Consider the following 20,610-nt stretch of genomic DNA (forward strand, 5'->3'; position numbering starts at 1 on the left):
GTCCTAAATATATGTTTTTTGCTTACGAAAATAAAGATTTTTTTATCATATATGTATATATTTTTTTATGTTACTTAAAGCGTGCTTAAAAAATTCTGCTTGTAATTCTGAACAGAGTTTTGAAAATATTAAGTTCGAAATCTCCTCCGTGTCTTGCGGATGGTTTGAAAATCAGCTTTCAAGCACGGATACTTTCGCGTTAAGTTTTGTCATTTAAATTGTTTGGACATTTTCTTTAAAATAAAAAAAATAATAATAATAATAACTTCTTCGAGCGACACAGGTCAAGTATTTTGGGCAAATAGACCCAAAGTTTCATAAATACATGGACTAACAAAGTAAAAAGCCACAAGAACAAAAGAGTTAAAAAAAAAAAAAAGAAAAAGAAGAAGGAGACGGGAAAAAAAAAAAGTAACCCCTTTGAGCTGTTGATTTTTTGCAAATAAAGAACAAACCATTAGCTCAGCTTCGTACAAATCTAGAATAGATGTTGTCGAAGTTCAGCAACTTTGTGGATGAAACAGAAGATCAGATGCCTTTAATAAAGTCTAGCGTGCTATTTCCGGAAGATACAAATATATTAACAGATAAGGGAATACATTAAATCGAGGTATTAGCGAGTGTTGTATTCAACTAGATTCAACCAAACCGATATAATAAAGTACATGGGAGATCCGATATAATAAAGTACATGGGAGATCGAGATCATCCCCCCCTTCAGAAGCATAAAGACAAACACCTTATCCTCAAATCCACTTACTTACTCTAGTTTCATACTACACTTTAACTTACCCTGCTCTTTCATCGTCAAAACATCCCCCTCCACCCCACTATCCAAAATTCCAAAATTAATTGTAGATCTCCCCTACACGTAGATGACGTATCGCAAGCTCTCGCGCACCATGAGGTGGCTCAACTCGTCCGCGCGCGGGCGCCCGCCGCCCACCGCCCACGCCGCGGCCTCCGCCGCCGCCGCGCCGCCCGCGCCCCTCCCCCCGAGGATCGCTCCGGCGGCCGCCGCCGCCTCGATCGGCGCGCGCGCCAGCGCCAGCAGCGCCGCGACTGCGCCGCCCCACACCCCGCCCCCGGCCCCGGCGCCGCCGTCCCCGCCGCCCTCGCCGAGCCCTAGCGCGCTCTCGTCCGCCACCCGCGCGCTCCGCCGCCCCCCCCGCCGCGCCACGGAGAAGATGAGCCACCACATGGCCTCGTCGCCGAACAGGATCCGCGCTCCTCCCTCCCCGCGAGCGCGTATGATGATGCGTGTTCGTCTCTCTCTCTCTCTCTCTCTCTCTCTTATAATAGAGGGGAGTTACTTATATAATAATAATAAGATGATAAAGAGTAGAGTAATTTGGGAATTTGGGGAGGGGGTTAACTATAACAAGTAAGGTGGGGACAATTTGGCACTCGCCTAATTTTCTTTTAAAAAAAGAGATAGCCAACTTAGTCGTGTGAGTGTTTGGCGAATTTTGTGCGTTTAGTAGGAACAGGAAATTATCACAAACTGTTTACGTGGCATTAATCAATCCAAAGAGTAGTGTGTACGTATGCACAGTACTGCTATGAATGCTTTCGCAAGCGCATATATACAATATCCAAGATGCAGATTTAGTTCATGCATTCGATTCAAAACCTACGTCGCATTTATTTATTCATCAGCACATTAATAATAATATATACTAGATGTAGCATCTAGTAGATTCGATCAGGACTAGTTCAATCGAGTTTTAAAACATTAGTTTTATCGCATCCTGCGCATTAAGTAGATTTCTTTAGTGGAGAGTCAAAGGCAATATCCATCACTAACCAGGCAGATATGATTAATAAAGAATATCTGATGAATAATTAGATGCACTTCCAAAGTTATCTCCATCCAATTAAACAATAGCTAAGTGGGGAGGCCTCACTACAAAAGAAGAAAAAGATGTTTTTTTTTGGGGGGGCCCTATGCTTCTTAATTTTCCTTTTCTGGACCTAACACGTTTTACTTGTAGCTTGAGGCTTTACCACCTTCGAACCGGCCTACTACATCTAGTATTTGATCCTTTTTATTTTTTTTTGTCCACAATCGTTGGTTCTCCAATGAGAAGCTGTATAAATGACTCTACTATTGAGATTCTTAAGATAAGAATTATTATTATTATTATTATTATTATTATCATTCATTATTCTAGATAAAGAATAGAGCATATTGATACTCTATACTCTGTGATGTAAAAACATTACAAAAAAAAAAAAAAAANCCCGATGCATGTTTTACTATACAAATAATGCCGAAAAATTATCAAAATTAATTTCTAAATAAATGCTTTTCAAAATATAAATTATGTCTAATAAAATCGACCGTCAACTACAATTTCTAATCGCCGAAAATAATTTCTAATCGTGCTTTCAAAAGTATTCCACCTGGACTCATATCTTGTAAAGATGATTATATAATATATCTCTCGCATTATCTCTCCATTAATTGATCCTCTTCAGTATTTGTTATGGACCTATGTTTATTATAGCTCACCGTACGAGTAATCTTTTTAGATGAGGGATCTAAGAACATGTGGGTCCACCAGCTACATTCCAGCAACTCAGTGTACTTGTGAGATGCCCAAATGGTCCATTAATTGATTTTCTATTTCATTTGTTCTATTTATTAAAATGCTCAATCCCTAGCTTTAATTGTCCTTGGAGGAATCTTATTTACCTCCATTAGTGAATCAGTGCACGATAACAACTAATGGCTGTGATTAGCAGTAACTAAAGCCAAAAAACCACTTTTCAATGGCCAATGAGATGAAGACAAGCTTAAAATGTAATCTAATGCCTCACCTTATCCTGCATCTTACAAAGCCAATCCTATATTCTCTTTTCCCCAGCAACTAATCCAGCAAGTGTTAGGGTTTGACATACTATTTCTAGGTCCACTATTACCGCATTCGCATCTTCGACATATTTTCTTTCGCTTCATTATAACATATTTCGCGAAACAAAGCATTCAGAAGAACGGGGCATAACCAAAATTAGTAACAACTTGGTTGCGGTGGCTTCCGAATGAGCCTTATCGCTTTCAAAGTCGGAGTCTCTACAGTTGTATTACGTTTTTTTTTGGTGAATCTTTTCCTTTTTTACTTTTTCAAAGGGATAGTAGTAATCCACTTCAATGTAATCAGAATCAACAAGGGAATGGACATGCATAGAGCAAGAAAAAAGATGATACATAATGATGCGCTTCTTTTTCGCGCAAAAGTTGTTCTTAATATGCGACAACTGTCTTACCACGTGTCCCCTTCTTATTTAGTTATTCCTTCTTAGCACTAATTGAAAGAAAAGATCCGAGCAATTAACCCCAGGAAGAGTGAGTGTGAGGTACTGTATAAATTGAAGGATGTATCTCACTCATCAATCAATAGCCCTCTAATGATTTCTTATGGAAAGGATGCTGAAAGATAAAATTTTTTATAAGAGCCATTCTTCTGAGCCAATCATATTTCAATGAATAACTCATGACTTTTTTTTTTTTTTGAAAGATGGCACTATTTGTCTCTATTTATTATCTCCTATCTATTATCAATTATCAGTTGAAGTAAACTGATTTTATTCATTCGAAATAAGATTACCTGGAAATAAGATCCCCTCAATAGCTGCTGAAATATGTCTAAAGCACAAATGGAACGTAGACAGTAGCGTTCGGAATGCACCGGAGCAGTCGATCTGACCCTTGAATTAAAATCAAAGCGAGCCAATACTAACTATGCAATCAAGTCATAGAGATCCAGTATCTGTTAAGCTGATTTTTTTTTTTTTTTTATGTCGATTTTGCTAGAACTAGCTTAGTTTGCTTGAACTATTGTGAGATCTTGTGGGCTTGATTGAAGAGCTAATCAAAATGATGACTTCAGAAGAAAGTAAGCACAAAATAAAGAAGAACAAGATTCTGCAGAGTTTTCTATGAGTACGGGGACCAATGGTGATGTAGAAAAGAAGTATTTACAAGTTGCTAAATATAGATAATACAAGTTGCCAAATATTACTAATTACGCCATTTTAAATACCTGTTGTGTTCTCTTCATGCTTGTCTCTTTCTACACTTTCATTGCTCATAAAGAGAAGAGATAGGATGCACCTACCCAAAACAGCTGCAGACCCTTTGGTTTTCTGAACCACTGAAATAAGTCCTCAGAAGGCACTAACAGTCAAATATAACAAGTAATGCATTTAGAATTTAATAATCCGAAAGCTAAGTAATTAACCTCATGTGGGAATTTTCACTACTTTACTGTTTTTTTGAGAGAGATAGGTAGCACGCAACCGACTTTTTTTATTTCATTTAGAAATAAACTTAGCTGGAAATGTGAATTAACTAGAATTCGAACTTGTGACATCGGGTATCAACTATCAAGCTCTTTACCACTTGCCCTAAGAACGGCCGGTTACTTTATTGTTTTTTATAGGCTACCAGAGAACATAGTCATGGAGTATGCCATATATATAAGTGTTGGCTTTACAGAGCTAGCAATTATCTTGAGATCATCATGTTAGAGAAACTAACTATTCCCTAGACTAGGTCTATACACAACTGAAGCAAAAATACTGTACTTTTGGTTGTTGAGAAATCTAGGTGAGAAAAGAATTATTTAGGCGTATTTGCTGAAATTTTACTGGTGCACGCGGACGAAAGAACGGCGCACAGATGAATAGATGCATGGGGGTTGGACAATACATAGTTTTCATCAAATAATTCAATCCAAACAAGACTAAATTGAAAAAAAAGACTAGATTTAACATATATTTTTTTCAATGAGACTAGATATAGCATTAGTTCTCCCTCTCCAACTCTGGTTCATTTCACGGGCCACTGCTGTGATCCGGGGGGGGAGGAATTTCTACACTATCACACTTGCACCACGTCATCAAATAACAAGTCAATAACATTCTTACTTTTCAAACAAAAGTATAATAAAAATATTTTTTTTACAATCATGATGAGACATGTACTCCTAAAAGGAGACATTTGATTGATTTGTTACGTCGCGTCATCAATATACCCGTTGCATTTTAGACACGCTCCGAAACAGCAAACAGCATCGGATTGAAGTTGATTGGCTCTACCTATCAAAAATGACGTGGGTCCCACTACGGTGGTCCAATGGTGTTGAAGAAAGAAATACAGTAGGGCAGAAATGTACTTCTCGCGTAATTGGGATTTGAGCAGTGGATCCGGGAATTTGGTGATTGGAGGACGAGGTTATTATGCGGTGTTCCGCAGAATTTTCCTTGTAGGGGTGCCACCATTGAAACCGCTCGTATCATTNACAGTAGGGCAGAAATGTACTTCTCGCGTAATTGGGATTTGAGCAGTGGATCCGGGAATTTGGTGATTGGAGGACGAGGTTATTATGCGGTGTTCCGCAGAATTTTCCTTGTAGGGGTGCCACCATTGAAACCGCTCGTATCATTGGGCCAACCGTAGAGTGCTATTACATTGGGCCAAAAGTAGGCCCATACTTGAACAGTTTAGGCCCCAGGGCCACTCCGCTATTTCCATTTCCTCCTCTTAGTTTCCAAAACACAAAAAAAAGAAAAAAAAAAAAAAAGTTCGGGTCGTCCCCATTGGCCCCTGCCGCGGCTCCCAGTTGGAGAAAGAGGTGAGCGCGAACGCCTCTCAACTGTTTGATGAAATGCCTATAAAAGAATTTGTCGTTAATCGATTAATCCACGGCGTCCTAGCTCATATGTTTGAATGCTTCATGTGATATTACTGCTAATTTAATTGTTTTTTTTCTCAGCTTTATTCTGATTATTCATTTAGCTCACAATTTATTTGTTTTAGCGGAAGTAGAAGAAAAAAGACAAAAAAAAGAGGGTTGAATTCTAGGTTATAGTATGCTCGGAAGTAAATAGTCCAACTCCGAAGTTAATCCAGTACAATAGCAAACGTAGGATTGGTTGCAATCCCTTCTGTCTATTTGTATGTTACTCTTCCTTCGAGCAAGTTGTGGTGATTATGTTTAATTTGCCCTAATTTGTTGAATTAAACACTACGATTATGTTTGCTGTGCCCTTTACGCGTATTGGATGTAGGTCGGTTTGGATTTGTGATTATAGTCTCGCAATAAAACCAAGTAGGTATTTTGTTTCTTTTGTAGGAGCTTCTTGTGATGATTTCTCAATGGAAGAGCCATCTAAGGATGGTCCTGAAGCCATTCCAGTTGTTGGGTCGCCCAGTCCTCAAAACAGGCAACTTGAAACTCCTGAAGATTCAGTAATTCATTCATCTACTCCTAAAGAATGGGCAGATGCTTTTGCCGAAAAAAGAAATGATTTTGATAGAACACAAGGGCAGGAGGATCTTCCCGGCAGAGAAGGACCAGAATCCATTGCCCGAGATGGGCCAGAGCCTGTTACTAGGAAGGGTAAAAGAGCTATTGCTTTGAAGGCACATGAGCCTGTTCAGGTTGTAGAAGAAGGATACGAGGGCGAGCCCAGGTTAGGAATGGCCTTCAGATCCCCTGAAGAAGCTTTTAGATATTACGACCGTTACGCTCACCATGCTGGATTTGGAATAAAGATATTCTCCTCGCGGTACCTTAAAGATGGGAACTGTCGGTATCTTATGCTCTCTTGTAATAAGGATGGTGATGTTAAATATAAGATGGACTACCATATGACTAAAGATGCGTTCAAAACGAATTGTATGGCAAGGATTGGAATGATGAGGAGGAACGATGGATTGCTTCACGTCACCAAACTTATTAGTGAACATAACCATCCCCTTACCCCCGGTAAAGCTAAGTCCTTCCAGTCGAGGAAGAGGAAACAATATCTCGGAGATAAAGAAGGCATTGAAATGCCAATAGAGGAATATGTGCAGAATAGTAAAGAAAGTGGAGAAAGGATATGCAATTTAAAGCTCATGGGACGGGATCGTGAAGCAATACAGGAGTTCTTTGTTGAGATGCAAACCAAGAACAGTTACTTCTTCCAATCTATTGATTTAGATGAAGAAGGCCGTATAAAGAATGTATTCTGGGCTGATGGAATATCGAGGAAAGCTTATCAATACTTCAATGATGTGGTTTTATTTGATACAACCTTTTTAATTGATAAGTTTGATGTTCCTCTTGTCTCCATTCTTGGAGTGAACCACCATGGACAGTTTGTTTTACTTGGTTGTGGTTTAATTTCAGAAGATACAAGTGACACATACACTTGGCTGTTCAAGACTTGGTTGTCATGTATGAACGGAAATCCTCCAACAGCAATAATCACCGACCAAAGTGAAGGGATCCAAGAAGCCATCATTAAGGTTTTTCCAAGATCTCGCCATCGCCAGTGTCTGTGGCATATATTAAAAAGAGTACAAAATAACTTACAAGAACTTGCAAATTATGAAGAAATCAAGGAGTCTCTGGAAAAGGTGTTGTATGATTCTCTGAGGCCCCACGAGTTCGAAGAAGAGTGGCAAAACGTGACTCTGAGGTTTGGACTCGAAGAAAATGAATGGATAAGGTCATTGTATGAAGATCGAAGAATTTGGTCTCCTGTTTTTGTTAAAGATTCATTTTGGGCCGGAATGTCGATAACTATACGTGGTGAATGCATGAAGTCCTTTTTTGATGGGCATGTTCACCAGAAGACTACTATACAACAGTTTCTTAATAATTATAAAATTATAATGCAGAGTAAGCACGACGAGGAAGTTCAGGCCGATTATGACTCTTTGCATAGAAGCCCTCAATTAGTAACGCAATTTTACATGGAGCAGCAATTATGCAAGTTCTACACAATGAAAATGTTTAAAACATTCCAAGATGAGATCAAGGCTTTGACCTATTGCACCCCTTCACTGGTGAAAGTTGATGGATTAGTATCCTTCTTTGAGGTAATAGACCACACAAGAGTGAAAGATGGTTTAGCCTTAGAGCAAAAGAGCTATGAGGTTCTTTACAGTGAAAATGGGTTTGAATTTAGCTGTATTTGTGGCTACTTTCAGTTCAAGGGTATTCTATGTAGGCATGTGCTCTCGGTGCTAAATTATCAAGGTGTGGTTGAAATTCCATCAAAGTACATTGTTGAACGCTGGAAAAAGGACTTCAAGCAGATTAATTCGATTAAGCACTTTCCTAATGAGATGGTGGCTGATGGGTTGGTAGAACAACATGAAAATTTCCGCAACCAGTGCCTGAAACTTGCTGAGATTGGGATGCTATACGATGGAAGATTCAAATGTGCAGTTAAAGTAGTCAATGAAGCAATACACAAACTGCTTTCTGATGAGGCCGTTTGTAATGAGGCACAAGCTGAAGCTGCTTCTCCTGAAGATGGGATGAATTGTCATATGGTTAGTTTCTCTTTGAATGAAAACAGGAATGTGGGTGGCGAAACTGTTGGACCATTAAGGAGGCAGATTTTGAATCATCCCCAGTTTCAGTTTTTCCAGGATAGGGTATGAATGTTTACCTATATTTCAATTTGTGTTGAGATATATCATTTCATTTAACTAAACATTAGATACTTAGAGAATTATACGCAACAGGTTCAGACCGATCAGCCGACTTCTAGCTATCGATCAGGGGCAGAGTGGGGCTTCCAACAATATTTTCATGTATGTCATACTTTTTCTCTAGCCATTTTCTTAGCTGGCGGAGGGTGCTTTTACCACTATTGATTGTATATTGATTTTGTTTGGTTGCTGAACTTGTTTACGCAGGATACTCATTTACCGGGGGCGACTCCTGATCCAAGGTCTTGGTAGAAGTTGTAACATTGTTAGGTAATCCTACTGCACATGCTGTGGATAAGTCGGATTAAACCGTGCATAGCATGAAAGAATTTGCTAAAAGGTTTGCTGCATTTTAGCTTAAATTCTTTTTCTTCTGGGCCTAAATCCAATACCGTATTGTTGTATATTACTGTCAGATTGCCTCTTTGGTCCTTTTCCAGTTCATGAAAGTCATACCAGTAACAAATCGTGAATGATAAGTTGCTAGCAGCCGAGAGGATTGAAACCCTAGCAAATGTGGGAGCTCTTCTGTATTAGATCTGTATGGAGTTAAAAGTTTCATTGATTTATGACATAATCTCTTGGAAGGCCAATGCCAATAGCTCTGATCTTTTCATATGCGTATATATGCTTGTGAGAACTCTCTGCCAATCCTCCTAATGTGTATATGTTCATGTTTAGTTGTGATAAAAGGATTTAAAAATGATCATTGTGGACCTTAAGAATCTGCTTGACTCTATAAAGGCTCGAAGATATCAGCAGGAACTTTTAACTATCAAATGTGTATTTGCTATTAGGAAGTTTAGAAACAGAGCCATTTTTTTACGATGGCAAGCCCGAGCTCAAGTGGTTATATCGTTCAAGATCTCTAATGAAGAGGGAGAATGGTCAGCAAGTGATTAAATTGCCTGATGATGTCGCCCCATTTTTGCATCTTAGTTGTTGATTTTTTTTGTTTCCTTTATTTTCCTTGTATCACTGCTCTACCTAATTACATCATGCGAAGTCATATTCCAAGTTTATCGGTTCAAAATTTTTTATTGGTAAAAACATATAAAACTTATTTGATTTCTAGACCATTTTGAACCTGCTATCTGATTTTTCAAGATTTTATTATACAATCTTTCAACTTGTTTGATTTGAGTAGGTCGATAGTAATTGACTTTCAATTTTAAATTAATTCTTTCTACTGAATTTATAGTTGTCAAAATTGCATAAATATGCTAACTAAATTTGTAAAAATAAATGACGCATTCAAATTTTAAAGTCGAAGTACTGTTGGCTGACTCAAATCAATAGCTAAAATTAAAAATTTGAAAGGTTGAAAGTCGATTTAAAATAATTCATTGTACAGATTAGTTCAATATGTTTTATCTCTTTTATTTCAACATGTGAAACCATAATATATAACTGTAGTCCCAGTTACATTCGGATCGTTCACAGAGTGCAAGATTTTAGCCTCCTGGTCCTGAGATCATTAATAATAATATTGTCAAATATATTTATCACAGTATATTGTACGAGTCCTAAATATTTTGCGGTGCACTTTTCCTCTACGTGTCTTGATACCCATTGGATTTCCATAAAAGTCTGCATTCCACGTTGCGAATGCCACGTATGTGTTTTCCAAAGGTGTACCATTATTTGAGGTAGGTATTAGTTCTACCGCAAATTTAAATTGCAATATTGGCCCCTCAACTTTTTAGGCCAAACACTACATCTGATTTTGTACCTGTAAGTTGACATTGGAAATCAGACACTCGTGAAAATTCTTGGCTTTGGTGTTTTGTCAAAAAACTGTTATCTATTTTTAAATTTTCAAGTAATAATTATTTAATTAATTACTAAATTCAATTTACCCGCTAACCATCTATCTATTCCCGTTATGTTGGAGGAGAATTTACGCGACCGTTCTGGAAGCTTCCAGCCGCGTCGAACTAGTTGTGCTCTTCTCAGATACTCGAAGACGGAAACTCACCAGTACCACGAACTAGATTCTAGTGGGCCCCACCTGAATCTCCCTCTCTCTCTCTCTCTCTCCCTCCCTCCTCCTTTTGAGTCGACCACTCCTCCGCTCCCCTCCCCCACCCCTCTAATGGAGTCTCTCGCCAAATCTCCTCTCCCCACCATTCCAAAACCCTCGCCGATGATCCCCACAACCCACCCATTCCCCGCTTGTAAAGTTCCGCTCATTCGTTCGGAGAAGAAGCAGAGATCGAGATCGAGATCGGGGTCGGGAGTGGCCACGGCCGGAGCCGTCGGATCGGGATCTGATGGATCAGATAGGGGCCCCGCGCGGTTGCTGGAGAGGACGGCGTTGGGCTTCGCGGCGGCGGCCGCAGCTGCGATGATATCGGTGGGCGGCGGTGAGCCTCCGGCTCGCGCGGAGTCCCTCACCGTCGCCTTCCCTGTTTCCAGAGCGCGTGAGGTATAGCTCAAGCATGCACATAGGATGGAAAAAATGCAAATTACTTTGATAATTTTGTGTAGGGGTTATCTTGTTTGAATACAAAATATAAATTCCAAATCTTTTCTAGTTGCAAGACTTTTCAGTTAATAGCTTCAGAGAAAAACGATTGTTTCTTTTACATATCTGTGATCGCGGGCTTCACTTCTGGTTAGAAATCAGGAATTAATTGCTTGTCAGTCTAGCTTGTGGAGCAATTTTTCTGCTCAAGAGGCGAATGACGGACTAGCTGTGAACAAATAAATCTAGAGCTTTTGGTCCAAGCAAGAAGCTGAAAATGTGCTTGCGACCAAAAGCAGAAGCCGCATAAAGAGATTCTGCTTCTCTCTTCATCAAGAAATTGTTAGGGGGGATTTGAATGAAAAGGTCATTCAATCTTCTTCAAATAGGTCTACTTAAAATAGAACTTTTGTTGTAGCTCCATTAAGGCCAAGCAGGCTGTAAAAAGATGGGTATAAGCCTTTTCTTTGTAAAAGAACGAGCCAGAGAGTATGCTAATTTTACATTATTTGGGCAAACAGGCGGCAGATCAGAAGTTTCAAATTATTCTGCATCACGGGATTCAAATTTGTTGCTTTCCGGTTCTAACTTGGATATTCCTTACGCCAGGTGAATAGAGTGCAGAGAACTCTGGTTGAGGCTTGGGGCTTAATCCGTGAGACCTTTATCGATCCCACATTCAACCATCAAGGTATCTGGCTTTTCATCAATTCTCAGTAACAAGTTGTTAGTTGTTATATATCTTTTTCAAAAAAAAAAAGAAGAGAATTTATATATACATCTATATATTTATTCATGTGATATAGGTGTTAGTAAAGTCCTCTATCTAAACATCATTGGTTTGCTTGCTGTGTTTTTTTTTTTTTTAAGGCCATTTATGTCACCGTTATTCCATAATAGTTGGTGCTATAAAGTTGTACCTACTGAGTCTTCTTTACAAATGTCTGCAGACTGGGACTTGAAGCTTCAGCAAACTATGGTGGAAATGTTTCCGTTAAAATCAGCAGATGTAGCATATAGTAAAATCAGCGGAATGCTTTCGACTCTTGGTGATCCATTTACCAGAATTATTAGTCCAAAGGTATGTTATGCTTGGGTAATGAATGATGCAGTTCTATACTTCTATGAAAATCTATTTCACATGTTGAACACATTAGTAGTATTTTACAGTTTAGTACTGAGGTTTCTTTTTGTCGCGTTTTCATTTACTACATCCACCTGATTTCTTGATCTGACATTGTTATTTGAATTGCCAACTATTCTGAACATGCAGGAGTATCAAAGTTTCAGAATCGGAAGTGATGGAAATTTGCAAGGAGTTGGTCTGTTTATAAATTCTGAACCCAGTACTGGGCGCTTGGTTAGTGATATTCTTTGGCAACTATGATGTTTTCTGTTTGTATCTTCTTTAAAAAACATTTCTTGAATAATGTAATGGAGTAGGCATCCGACCTTTTATCTTTATTTATTTGTAAGATCTATCGTCTAGTATTCGTAGCATCCACTTTTAGCTGATGAGGCTTGATTTGCATTATTGAATGCGTAACTGGAAAAATAAGGCGGAAAAAAATTATGTTTGACAAAAACATCTGTTGTACTATGCATAAATGTCACTGATGTTGCAGGTTGTTTTGTCTTGTGTTGAGGGGAGCCCAGCTGACCGAGCTGGCATACATGAAGGTGATGAACTCATTGAGATTGATGGTAAGTTTATTTATGTACATTTGGATTATGTATGCGAGTGTTATCACAATATCATCCAGTGTTATTGATTCGAAGATGTACAAGATGCATTTTAAGTATGGATACTCTTTCGATATTCTCCAATTTTGCTTTTAGCTATCAAATAGAGTCCATAATATGAGAGATTTCAGGAAATACATATCATGATCATATTGCTTGTTTTATATACACAGTAAAGTGTTGTTTTTCTGCCCATTCAGCGTCACCACAGTTGTCAAAGTGAACTTCACTAATGTCATATTGTCTATTGATCCATGGTTTTACATGGAAAGTGATCGAGCGGAAAAAAAAAAATCCTATTCCAGACGCTGACATTAACTTTCTTGTATATTTTCAGGAGAGAACGTTGCCGGAATAGATGGAGAAACAGCAGCCCAGAAGCTTCGGGGTCGTGTTGGAACTACTGTCACAGTAAAACTTTCCAGTGTAGCCTTCATCCTTGTGCTTCATTTATCGATGAACTAATTATAAATAGTAAAGTATATTGTACTTTTTTTTGGTGTTTCTGGATAGTGTAGCGCATCATATATGATCAAACAAGTGACTCTTGCATCTATTTTATGGATATAGTTCTCTATACTCGATCATGTGATTTAGCCAGAAAAAATATACAAAAACTGCTCCATTTTCAGATGATGGTTTCAGATGGCTTCTATGTTTTGAGTATCTGTACTTTTTAAAACCGTCTTTTTTGATTTTGAGTAGAAAAGTGTTGTAGAGCAAAGATATTTTATTCCTGTTCTGTAGCCTAGGATTAACATCTTCTCTTTCTTTCATGTCTATTAAAATTGAAAAACTTAACCAAGAATACTTTCAACTAATACATTATCTGATTTTCAGGAGTCTGAGCCTGGAAGTGGTCGTGAACTTAGAGAGGTAGAATTCCTATGCTTTTCCCTTGATTGGACCAACGTTTTATCAGTTGTATAAACATAATTAAAGAAAAGACTACTTACAAAGTTGATGGAGAATGGAGGTTTTGTCATCTTTTCATTTTTATTTGAATGATTAGGTCATTATGACTTCTTACAACCGTGTGCAATTCCTTTTCAATAGGTTCAGCTGCCTCGCGAGGTTATCAAGCTTTCACCTTTATCGAGCACAATCATCTCTCATAAATTACCTGATGGCCGTGAGTCCAGGACAGGATATGTTAGACTAGCTGCCTTTTCTCAGGTGCTACTTTGACGAGAATTTGCATAATATACCTCTAATTTGCATAATATACCTCTTATCTTTCTCCTTTGTCTTCAACTTACTGTTCTCCTAAAACAAACTTCAGGGTTCCTATAAATTTTCTTTGTTTCATCATCAAAATGAGTTGTATGTGACATGTCAAGAAATTTCCTATGCACTAACATCCTTTATATTGTATATAGTTCTTTAAGATACTAATAATCGCTTGCAATGTTCTTAATCAGACTGCTGCAGCTGAGATGGAGAATGCTATTAAAGAAATGGAGCACCTAGGTGTCCAATCATACATTCTTGATTTGCGCAACAACCCAGTTTAGTGTCCAATCGCACTTCATGATTGTGCTCCTAAAAGGCTAAAACCCAACTTTAACTTCCATGTCCTAATCTTTTATTAATGCTTTTCTGTAGGGAGGTTTGGTAAAAGCTGGAATCGATGTTGCACAAATATGGCTTGATGGAGATGAAACTCTTGTGAACACTATTGACAGGGATGGGAATATGTTACCAATTACTATTGGTAAAGGGCATGCTCTGACACATGACCCACTTGTTGTGCTTGTAAGTTTTCTTGTTCCTCTTTTGTGTTTAGAGAGATTAATGCAATACTCCATGAACTTCCCTGTAGTTATCTTTTCAAAGAAAAAACTTCTCTGCTTGTGGTTTGGAATGTAGGTTAATGAAGGGAGTGCGAGTGCAAGTGAAATTCTGGCTGGGGCATTGCACGATAATGGTCGTGCTATTCTCGTTGGCCATAAAACCTTTGGTAAAGGGAAAATTCAGGCAAGTTGTGATTACCCTTTACTGAATAATTCAGTTCCTGTCGAGTGTTCTGTGCATTTTGGTCATTATAAAACTATTTGATGGCATCATTGCATGCCCATTCTGCATTGTGACTACTAATTTTCTTGCTAGAGCTTTTGCAGAAATGTTGTCCCGGTAAAAATGATTATTGTTTTGCAAAACTGATCTGGGACCCATTATTTATCTCATCTAAGTTGTCTGACAAGCTGACTTTAATAAACTTAATGTGTTATTGACACATGACATCGCTCAAACATCTTATTAATGCAGAGAGTGACCGAGTTGCATGATGGGTCGGCATTGTTCATCACAGTTGCGAAGTATCTATCGCCAGCATTACATGACATCGACCAGGTTGGAATTGCACCCGACATACAATGCACTCCGGATGCCTTGACTTTGCCAAGGACACCTATGTTGAAGGAAAAAGACAAAGCTGCTTCTCTGGAGTTGGATTCTTGTGTAATGGTGGCTGAGCATGAATTAGAAGTTCAGCAATCAAAAGGGGCTGCTTCATAAGCCAACTCAAATCTCCAATATCATATCTTTGATTACTTCTGTTACCCTTTGTAGCTAACATTCTCAAGTTCCATATAATTTATAATGTATACTCCAGCGTATATAATATACTCTTGTCACTCCATATATTTCCACACACCTCGACAAAAAAAAATTATATAATGTAAAGGGAAAAAAACAAATCAGAACATTGTGACAGGCTTCGGGAATCCTTTCTTATGAATGTTAAAGTCGATATCAAGCTGCACCTAGCTGGATGCAAATCCGAAAAACAAAAAAAAGAGAGATAGGGTTGGCATTTGATTAATATGTTTAATTACTACATCTTTTTTTTGTGTTTTTAACTCAAGTTCTATATTGCTAAAGACTATAATTGTGGCAAAAATCCAGAAAATGCACTTCACAGTTCACACACGGAAAGTCGGCTATCAAGGTGTTTTTCGCCGCCGAATCTAAAAACCGTATCTACTGTAGTCGGTGACTTATCCGTGTCGGCACCGACTTTAGATACAATGCCGCGACATGTTTCTGTATAAATTCAAATAAGTAGTGGACTTCGGTGCAAAAATGACCTATAACCTCACGTCTTTCGCGTGCGTCCGAGGACCCACCGATAAGCCGTCAGGGCCGGACAATTATTACCCTCTTTCTTCCCTTTAATTACGCTTATACCCCTCCAATAGTTTCCGCTTCCCTTTATGGAGGGGCATTTCCGTAGTTTCAGGGAATTAAAAACTATTTAAACAAGTCCCTTTTAGATCGGGAGGTGGATGTGCGCCACAGCAAACCCTAGGAACAAAGAAGGAGATATTCCAATTTTATTCCCCGATTTATCCTCGCCCTATTCGTCTCCCTTCTTCTCCCTATCGACAGGGGATTGACTCCGCCGCTTCTTCTTCGCCTCTCAATTCGCCCTCACCATGTCGAAAAGGTAATTCAAATCCCTCCTCTCCTCCTCTGTACAATTTAGATCACTTTGTGTCGTCGTGTAAATTGATGTTTCGTGTGAATTATTCTTTGTTTTTATTCCGCTTGTCCTTTTATCCTGATTTGATGTTATTCTGGTTTCAAATTCCTCTGTGATTTTGACTTCATATCAGGTTGGAATAATCATCCTGTTCAATTTCCCAGATGCTTGCGTTAATTTTTCTAGATTAAACGCATTAAATGTTGCTCTTGGATATAATTGAGAATATATTGAGATGTAAAAGTTGTTTTTTTTTTCGCCGAATTGGAGAGCCGAATAGACTCTCCGTCTTCGGAGCGTGTAGTACCAACTTTATTGGCTTGTTGCAAAAGAAGGGGAAAAAAATTTAAAAAGATTATTTGGATTAGAAAATAGAACGATATCTTGGTATATTACAGGAGAAAATACATATATATATTTTGGAGTCATATGTTTTGTTGACTGAATTGTGAATATTAATGTTATTATCATGTGCAGTAAGGTGGAGGTACATATTTTACCTTTTCTAACTGTTGCACATAAATGCAGCTGAATTATGTAACAGTATTGTTTCTTTGTAGTTTCTGTTTTGATTTCTCTCTTGTTACCTGGTGCTGGATTAAGATGAAGCATGCTATTCGGTTATAAAGTTGGTACTCGCTGATTGCGTTAACCTATTTTTATTGCAATCTCCCATTTGAAAACTGGAAGCATTGAATTCGCTTCAATGCTTGTCGTATTTTTGGGAATTCTGGTGCCCATGTAATGGTTTGTTTACAGGGTACTTTGTTGTATGTTGTTGTTGATTTTATTAGGACCCTTTGCAAGTTTTTCGCGCACGGAGCTTGTTTGAAAGGGGAATATTGTGAATTTTCTCATGACTGGAAAGACCCGCCCAATAATGTAATTCGATTCTCTTAACTTGCACTCACTTAAACTACATGTGGTACCAATTTTACGCAAAAATATCTATAAAAATTTTAATTTAATCCTCATATATGTTTGCAGATATGCACCTTTTATCAGAAAGGGGTGTGCTCTTATGGTAGCCGTTGCAGATACGACCATGTTAAGGTCTCTGGTAATCAGACATCAGTTCCTTCTGCTTCTGCAGCATTGCGCGCTCATTTGGGTCCTATTCAAACTTCAAATCCTTCTGGATTTCCTTTGGACGGTCAAGCTGTGATATCGTCTTTGAGTAAACCAGCCTGGACTTGCAATTTTCCAGAAGAAGATAGTAGTAGCCTCTCAGAGTATGGACCATTACATCTTCCCAGATCTGTTCAACCTTCTGATCTCCCAATCTGCTCTTTCGCTGCTGCCGGTAGTTGTCCTTATGGGGAACAGTGCCCTCACACCCATGGGGATCTGTGTACGATATGTGGGAAGCAATGCTTACACCCGTATCGTCCGGATGAGAGAGAGGAGCATATTAAACTATGTCAGAAAAATAGCAAGCGCCTCGAGGCTTTGAAGCACAGCCAAGAGATAGAGTGCAGCGTGTGCTTGGACCGCGTGCTTTCAAAACCCTCTGTTGCTGAAAGGAAGTTTGGATTGCTTTCAGAATGCGACCATCCCTTTTGTATTTCGTGCATTAGGAATTGGCGTAGTAACTCTCCTGCCTCTGGTATGGATGTGAACTCCGCATTAAGGGCTTGCCCGATTTGTCGGAAGCTATCTTATTTTGTAATTCCTAGTGTTATTTGGTATGCTTCTAAGGAGGAGAAAGAGGAAATTATCGACAGCTACAAAGCCAAGCTCAGGTGTAGTACTTCGATTTTGGTATAATTTGTCTTACGGGCTATGCACTCTTGTTGTTTTGACATTTTGTGCTCGAGTGAGATTAACAGATAGTGGTTCTTATAGATAATGGTTTCTAGCAGGTCAATTGATTGCAGATACTTCGATTTTGGAAATGGGACCTGTCCGTTTGGGACTAGCTGTTTCTACAAGGTATGTGTATGCTTGTGTTCGATTTAACATATCTACATAGGGCACCTTGCTTCCTAAGACGTTGCAGCACCCTGCTTGTCTTTTTCCCAGCATGCTTATAGAGACGGTCGTTTAGAGGAAGTGGTGTTACGGCATCTTGATGCTGAAGACGGAAACACAGTCATTGCTAAAAATATTAGGTATCATCCTTTTTATTGAATGTGTTTGTATATTGTTTACTCTCTTCAAAATAAATAATACTTACTGGTATAATTTCTGTTCGTGGTCTATGTGATTGTATCCCAGGCTCTCAGACTTCCTCGGCAGGTTGCACCTTTAGGATCCAACTTGTGTATATATACTCTATGTGAGGTGAGACCCTTATTATCTGTGCAATATGTTCTTAGTTTCTTCTTATTTTACTTTTCCCCTCGAAATAAAAATATTTGAACCTCAAAACTTCTTGGTGGGGAAATGCTTGGACACAGTTCTACAAATAGCGGTGAATTGACATTCAGAACTACTTTCGAGTATCTTATTTTCTTGAAGTGAAAGTAGAGGAACCATGGTGATGGACAAGACGCAGATCGAAAACCTTTCGATATCCTTTTAGGAACAGGGGCTATGTTCTTTAATATGACAGCAATTAAAATTTGATTAGCTCGCTACACGAGTCGAACCAAGTTACAAACCTGCTGCCTTCCTTTTTCTTTCGTTTTTATTTTCATAATTCTAGCATAAGTATGTTCTTTCTGTTATTATCACTAGTTACGGCTCTTAGCAGATGATGTATATGTTCTTGCAATTAACTATACTCGTTTCAACCTTGCTCTTCTTTCTCAGGGTACCCATGCGTATATTGGGGTTATTTTCCTCTTCATGTATCAATAACTTGTTTTACAATTTGAGTTCCTCCAACTGCATATGAACAACGATGGATAGCGATTTGATTGGTCCGCGTTCTGAGGTTACTTTTCTATCCTCATGCGCACAAAAACTGCATCCCGTGGTTACTTTTCTATCTTCATGTGCATCAAAAAGGGAATACACTTTTGGTGAACCGTACTTCCTGAGCAATCAGGTTGATACCTATTGCAAGAAAAATGAAATAACTTTTCAGATTACTGAATCGTAATTTATGCAGAGTGAGTTTATACTTGATTCCTGTTTAAAAAACAAGGATTGGTCGCCCTTAATGTAACAACTGTTTTATACTAAAATGATCTAATATGTCCAAAACATGCTTTTTTCTAGATGATAATTTTGAAAATTGATTGCTGTGTGTTTAGCTGTAACCCATGCACCTCAAGTGGATTCGCTCTCCTCCACTTCTCATACCCCAAAACATAAGGGATAAAAAAACAAAAAAAATCTTTTCGTTCTGATGTGGAATTTGTTTTGACTTATCTGTGTCTCTTATTACAGAACCTGAGTGGGACCAAGGGATGCAGATAATGTGTTGTTACAAATAATATATGCAAGAGGATGGATGAAAATTGAATACACTAAGCTGTGTGTGGAGTCGCAGCACAGCCTTAGTGATCGTTTGCCGAGATCTTCAGATTCAAATAGCTTACAGATGTAAAAACAATGAAATAATCGATGAGGTTTCACATTATTAATAATGCAAGTATTCTCCCGGTATCTTGGATGAAACTCTTGAACTGTAGGGGGCCTCATTTGATGAGAATGGGCTTAACATTGTAACCTTCTTGGATGTGAATGCTCAACTGCGCCGCCACAAGCGCACGGGCGCTGCGACCTTAAATATGCTTACCTTTTGAGCAAAGCAATTCTCAGTAAATAGTCTTAAAATGCTTTTTGTTACTTGCCTATGACTCGCTTATTTTGTGTCGGTTTTGTTGTGCCGGTGTTTCTCTTAATTGCCTAAATTACAGACTCTGTGTCTCCTTTTTCTCACGTGAAATTTTATTTTAGAAAGAATAAAATACTCCCTTCCTGGAAAATCCATCACTTACAATTCACACCTATAAGTAGAATCTAGAATATTTACAAAAATGAATTTCAGCAAGTCGAAAATAGTACAGAAATCTACAGCTGCGAGAGAGACGAAGAGAGTGCAAACGACAGCCACGGCAGAGAGCGTTGATTCCGCAGCAGCTCCGGTGATCGGCGGAGGGATCGGCGCCATCATGAATTTGAACTCCTCTTGCGAGTGCACCGCCCTGAGGAGGAGGAGGAGGAGGAGGAGGAGGAGGAGGAGCGCCTCTACTGCCACCAACAGCAAGATAAACCTCGCCATTGTCAATCAAAGCAATAGAGATGGGAGAGAGATGTAGAGAGAGATCCTCTGGGTCTTAGGTTGTTGCGGATGCGTTGATAGAGTGTGGATTTGTATGGAAGGGTTAATTGTTGGTTAGTTCCGCTGTTGGGTTGCGGCGTGGGAGCGTATCTTTGTTTCTGCACGCCACGCGCCTGCTTCAGGGCACGACGCGTCAGATCCGTTACGTCCGTCGATGATTGGAGGGTTCTGCCACGTGGCAGGCG

At 38.9% G+C, this 20,610-nt stretch overlaps 4 protein-coding genes across 7 annotated transcripts; 3 read left to right on the plus strand and 1 right to left on the minus strand.

The window, feature by feature from the left end:
• LOC109711853 (circumsporozoite protein-like) lies at positions 560–2,033 on the minus strand. The gene has a single exon (XM_020235158.1). The coding sequence runs from the start codon at positions 1,199–1,201 to the stop codon at positions 866–868; it is 336 nt and encodes a 111-aa protein (XP_020090747.1). The 5' UTR covers positions 1,202–2,033; the 3' UTR covers positions 560–865.
• Positions 5,558–9,219, plus strand: LOC109711785 (protein FAR1-RELATED SEQUENCE 6-like). Its single transcript, XM_020235006.1, has 4 exons — positions 5,558–5,639; positions 6,141–8,440; positions 8,531–8,599; positions 8,705–9,219. Exons 2-4 carry the CDS (start codon positions 6,164–6,166, stop codon positions 8,747–8,749), a joined length of 2,391 nt encoding a protein of 796 aa, XP_020090595.1. The 5' UTR covers positions 5,558–5,639; positions 6,141–6,163; the 3' UTR covers positions 8,750–9,219.
• On the plus strand, positions 10,728–15,471 carry LOC109711786 (carboxyl-terminal-processing peptidase 3, chloroplastic; the record flags this gene model as incomplete). The annotated part of the gene is given in 12 exon segments (XM_020235007.1): positions 10,728–10,925; positions 11,574–11,655; positions 11,915–12,045; positions 12,238–12,324; positions 12,590–12,668; positions 13,045–13,133; positions 13,548–13,583; positions 13,764–13,883; positions 14,129–14,215; positions 14,313–14,462; positions 14,577–14,684; positions 14,976–15,471. Coding segments are annotated over 12 exon segments (1,416 nt in total), but the record flags the coding sequence as incomplete, so codon positions are not given.
• On the plus strand, positions 15,973–19,929 carry LOC109711787 (E3 ubiquitin-protein ligase makorin). Of its 4 annotated transcripts, none has more exons than XR_002216681.1 (8): positions 15,973–16,155; positions 16,986–17,073; positions 17,179–17,933; positions 18,054–18,123; positions 18,214–18,302; positions 18,409–18,474; positions 18,591–19,069; positions 19,528–19,929. XR_002216681.1 is itself a non-coding variant. In XM_020235009.1 (7 exons), the coding sequence occupies exons 1-6, from the start codon at positions 16,145–16,147 to the stop codon at positions 18,440–18,442; spliced, it is 1,047 nt and encodes a 348-aa protein (XP_020090598.1). In that variant the 5' UTR covers positions 15,973–16,144; the 3' UTR covers positions 18,443–18,474; positions 19,528–19,929. The 4 variants fall into 4 exon arrangements, 1 of the variants encoding a protein (XP_020090598.1); XR_002216680.1 differs by having other exon boundaries at positions 18,946–19,069; XR_002216682.1 differs by having other exon boundaries at positions 18,409–19,183.

Source organism: Ananas comosus, linkage group 6, assembly GCF_001540865.1.
Source record: "Ananas comosus cultivar F153 linkage group 6, ASM154086v1, whole genome shotgun sequence".
In the NCBI taxonomy this organism is placed as follows: Eukaryota; Viridiplantae; Streptophyta; class Magnoliopsida; order Poales; family Bromeliaceae; genus Ananas; species Ananas comosus.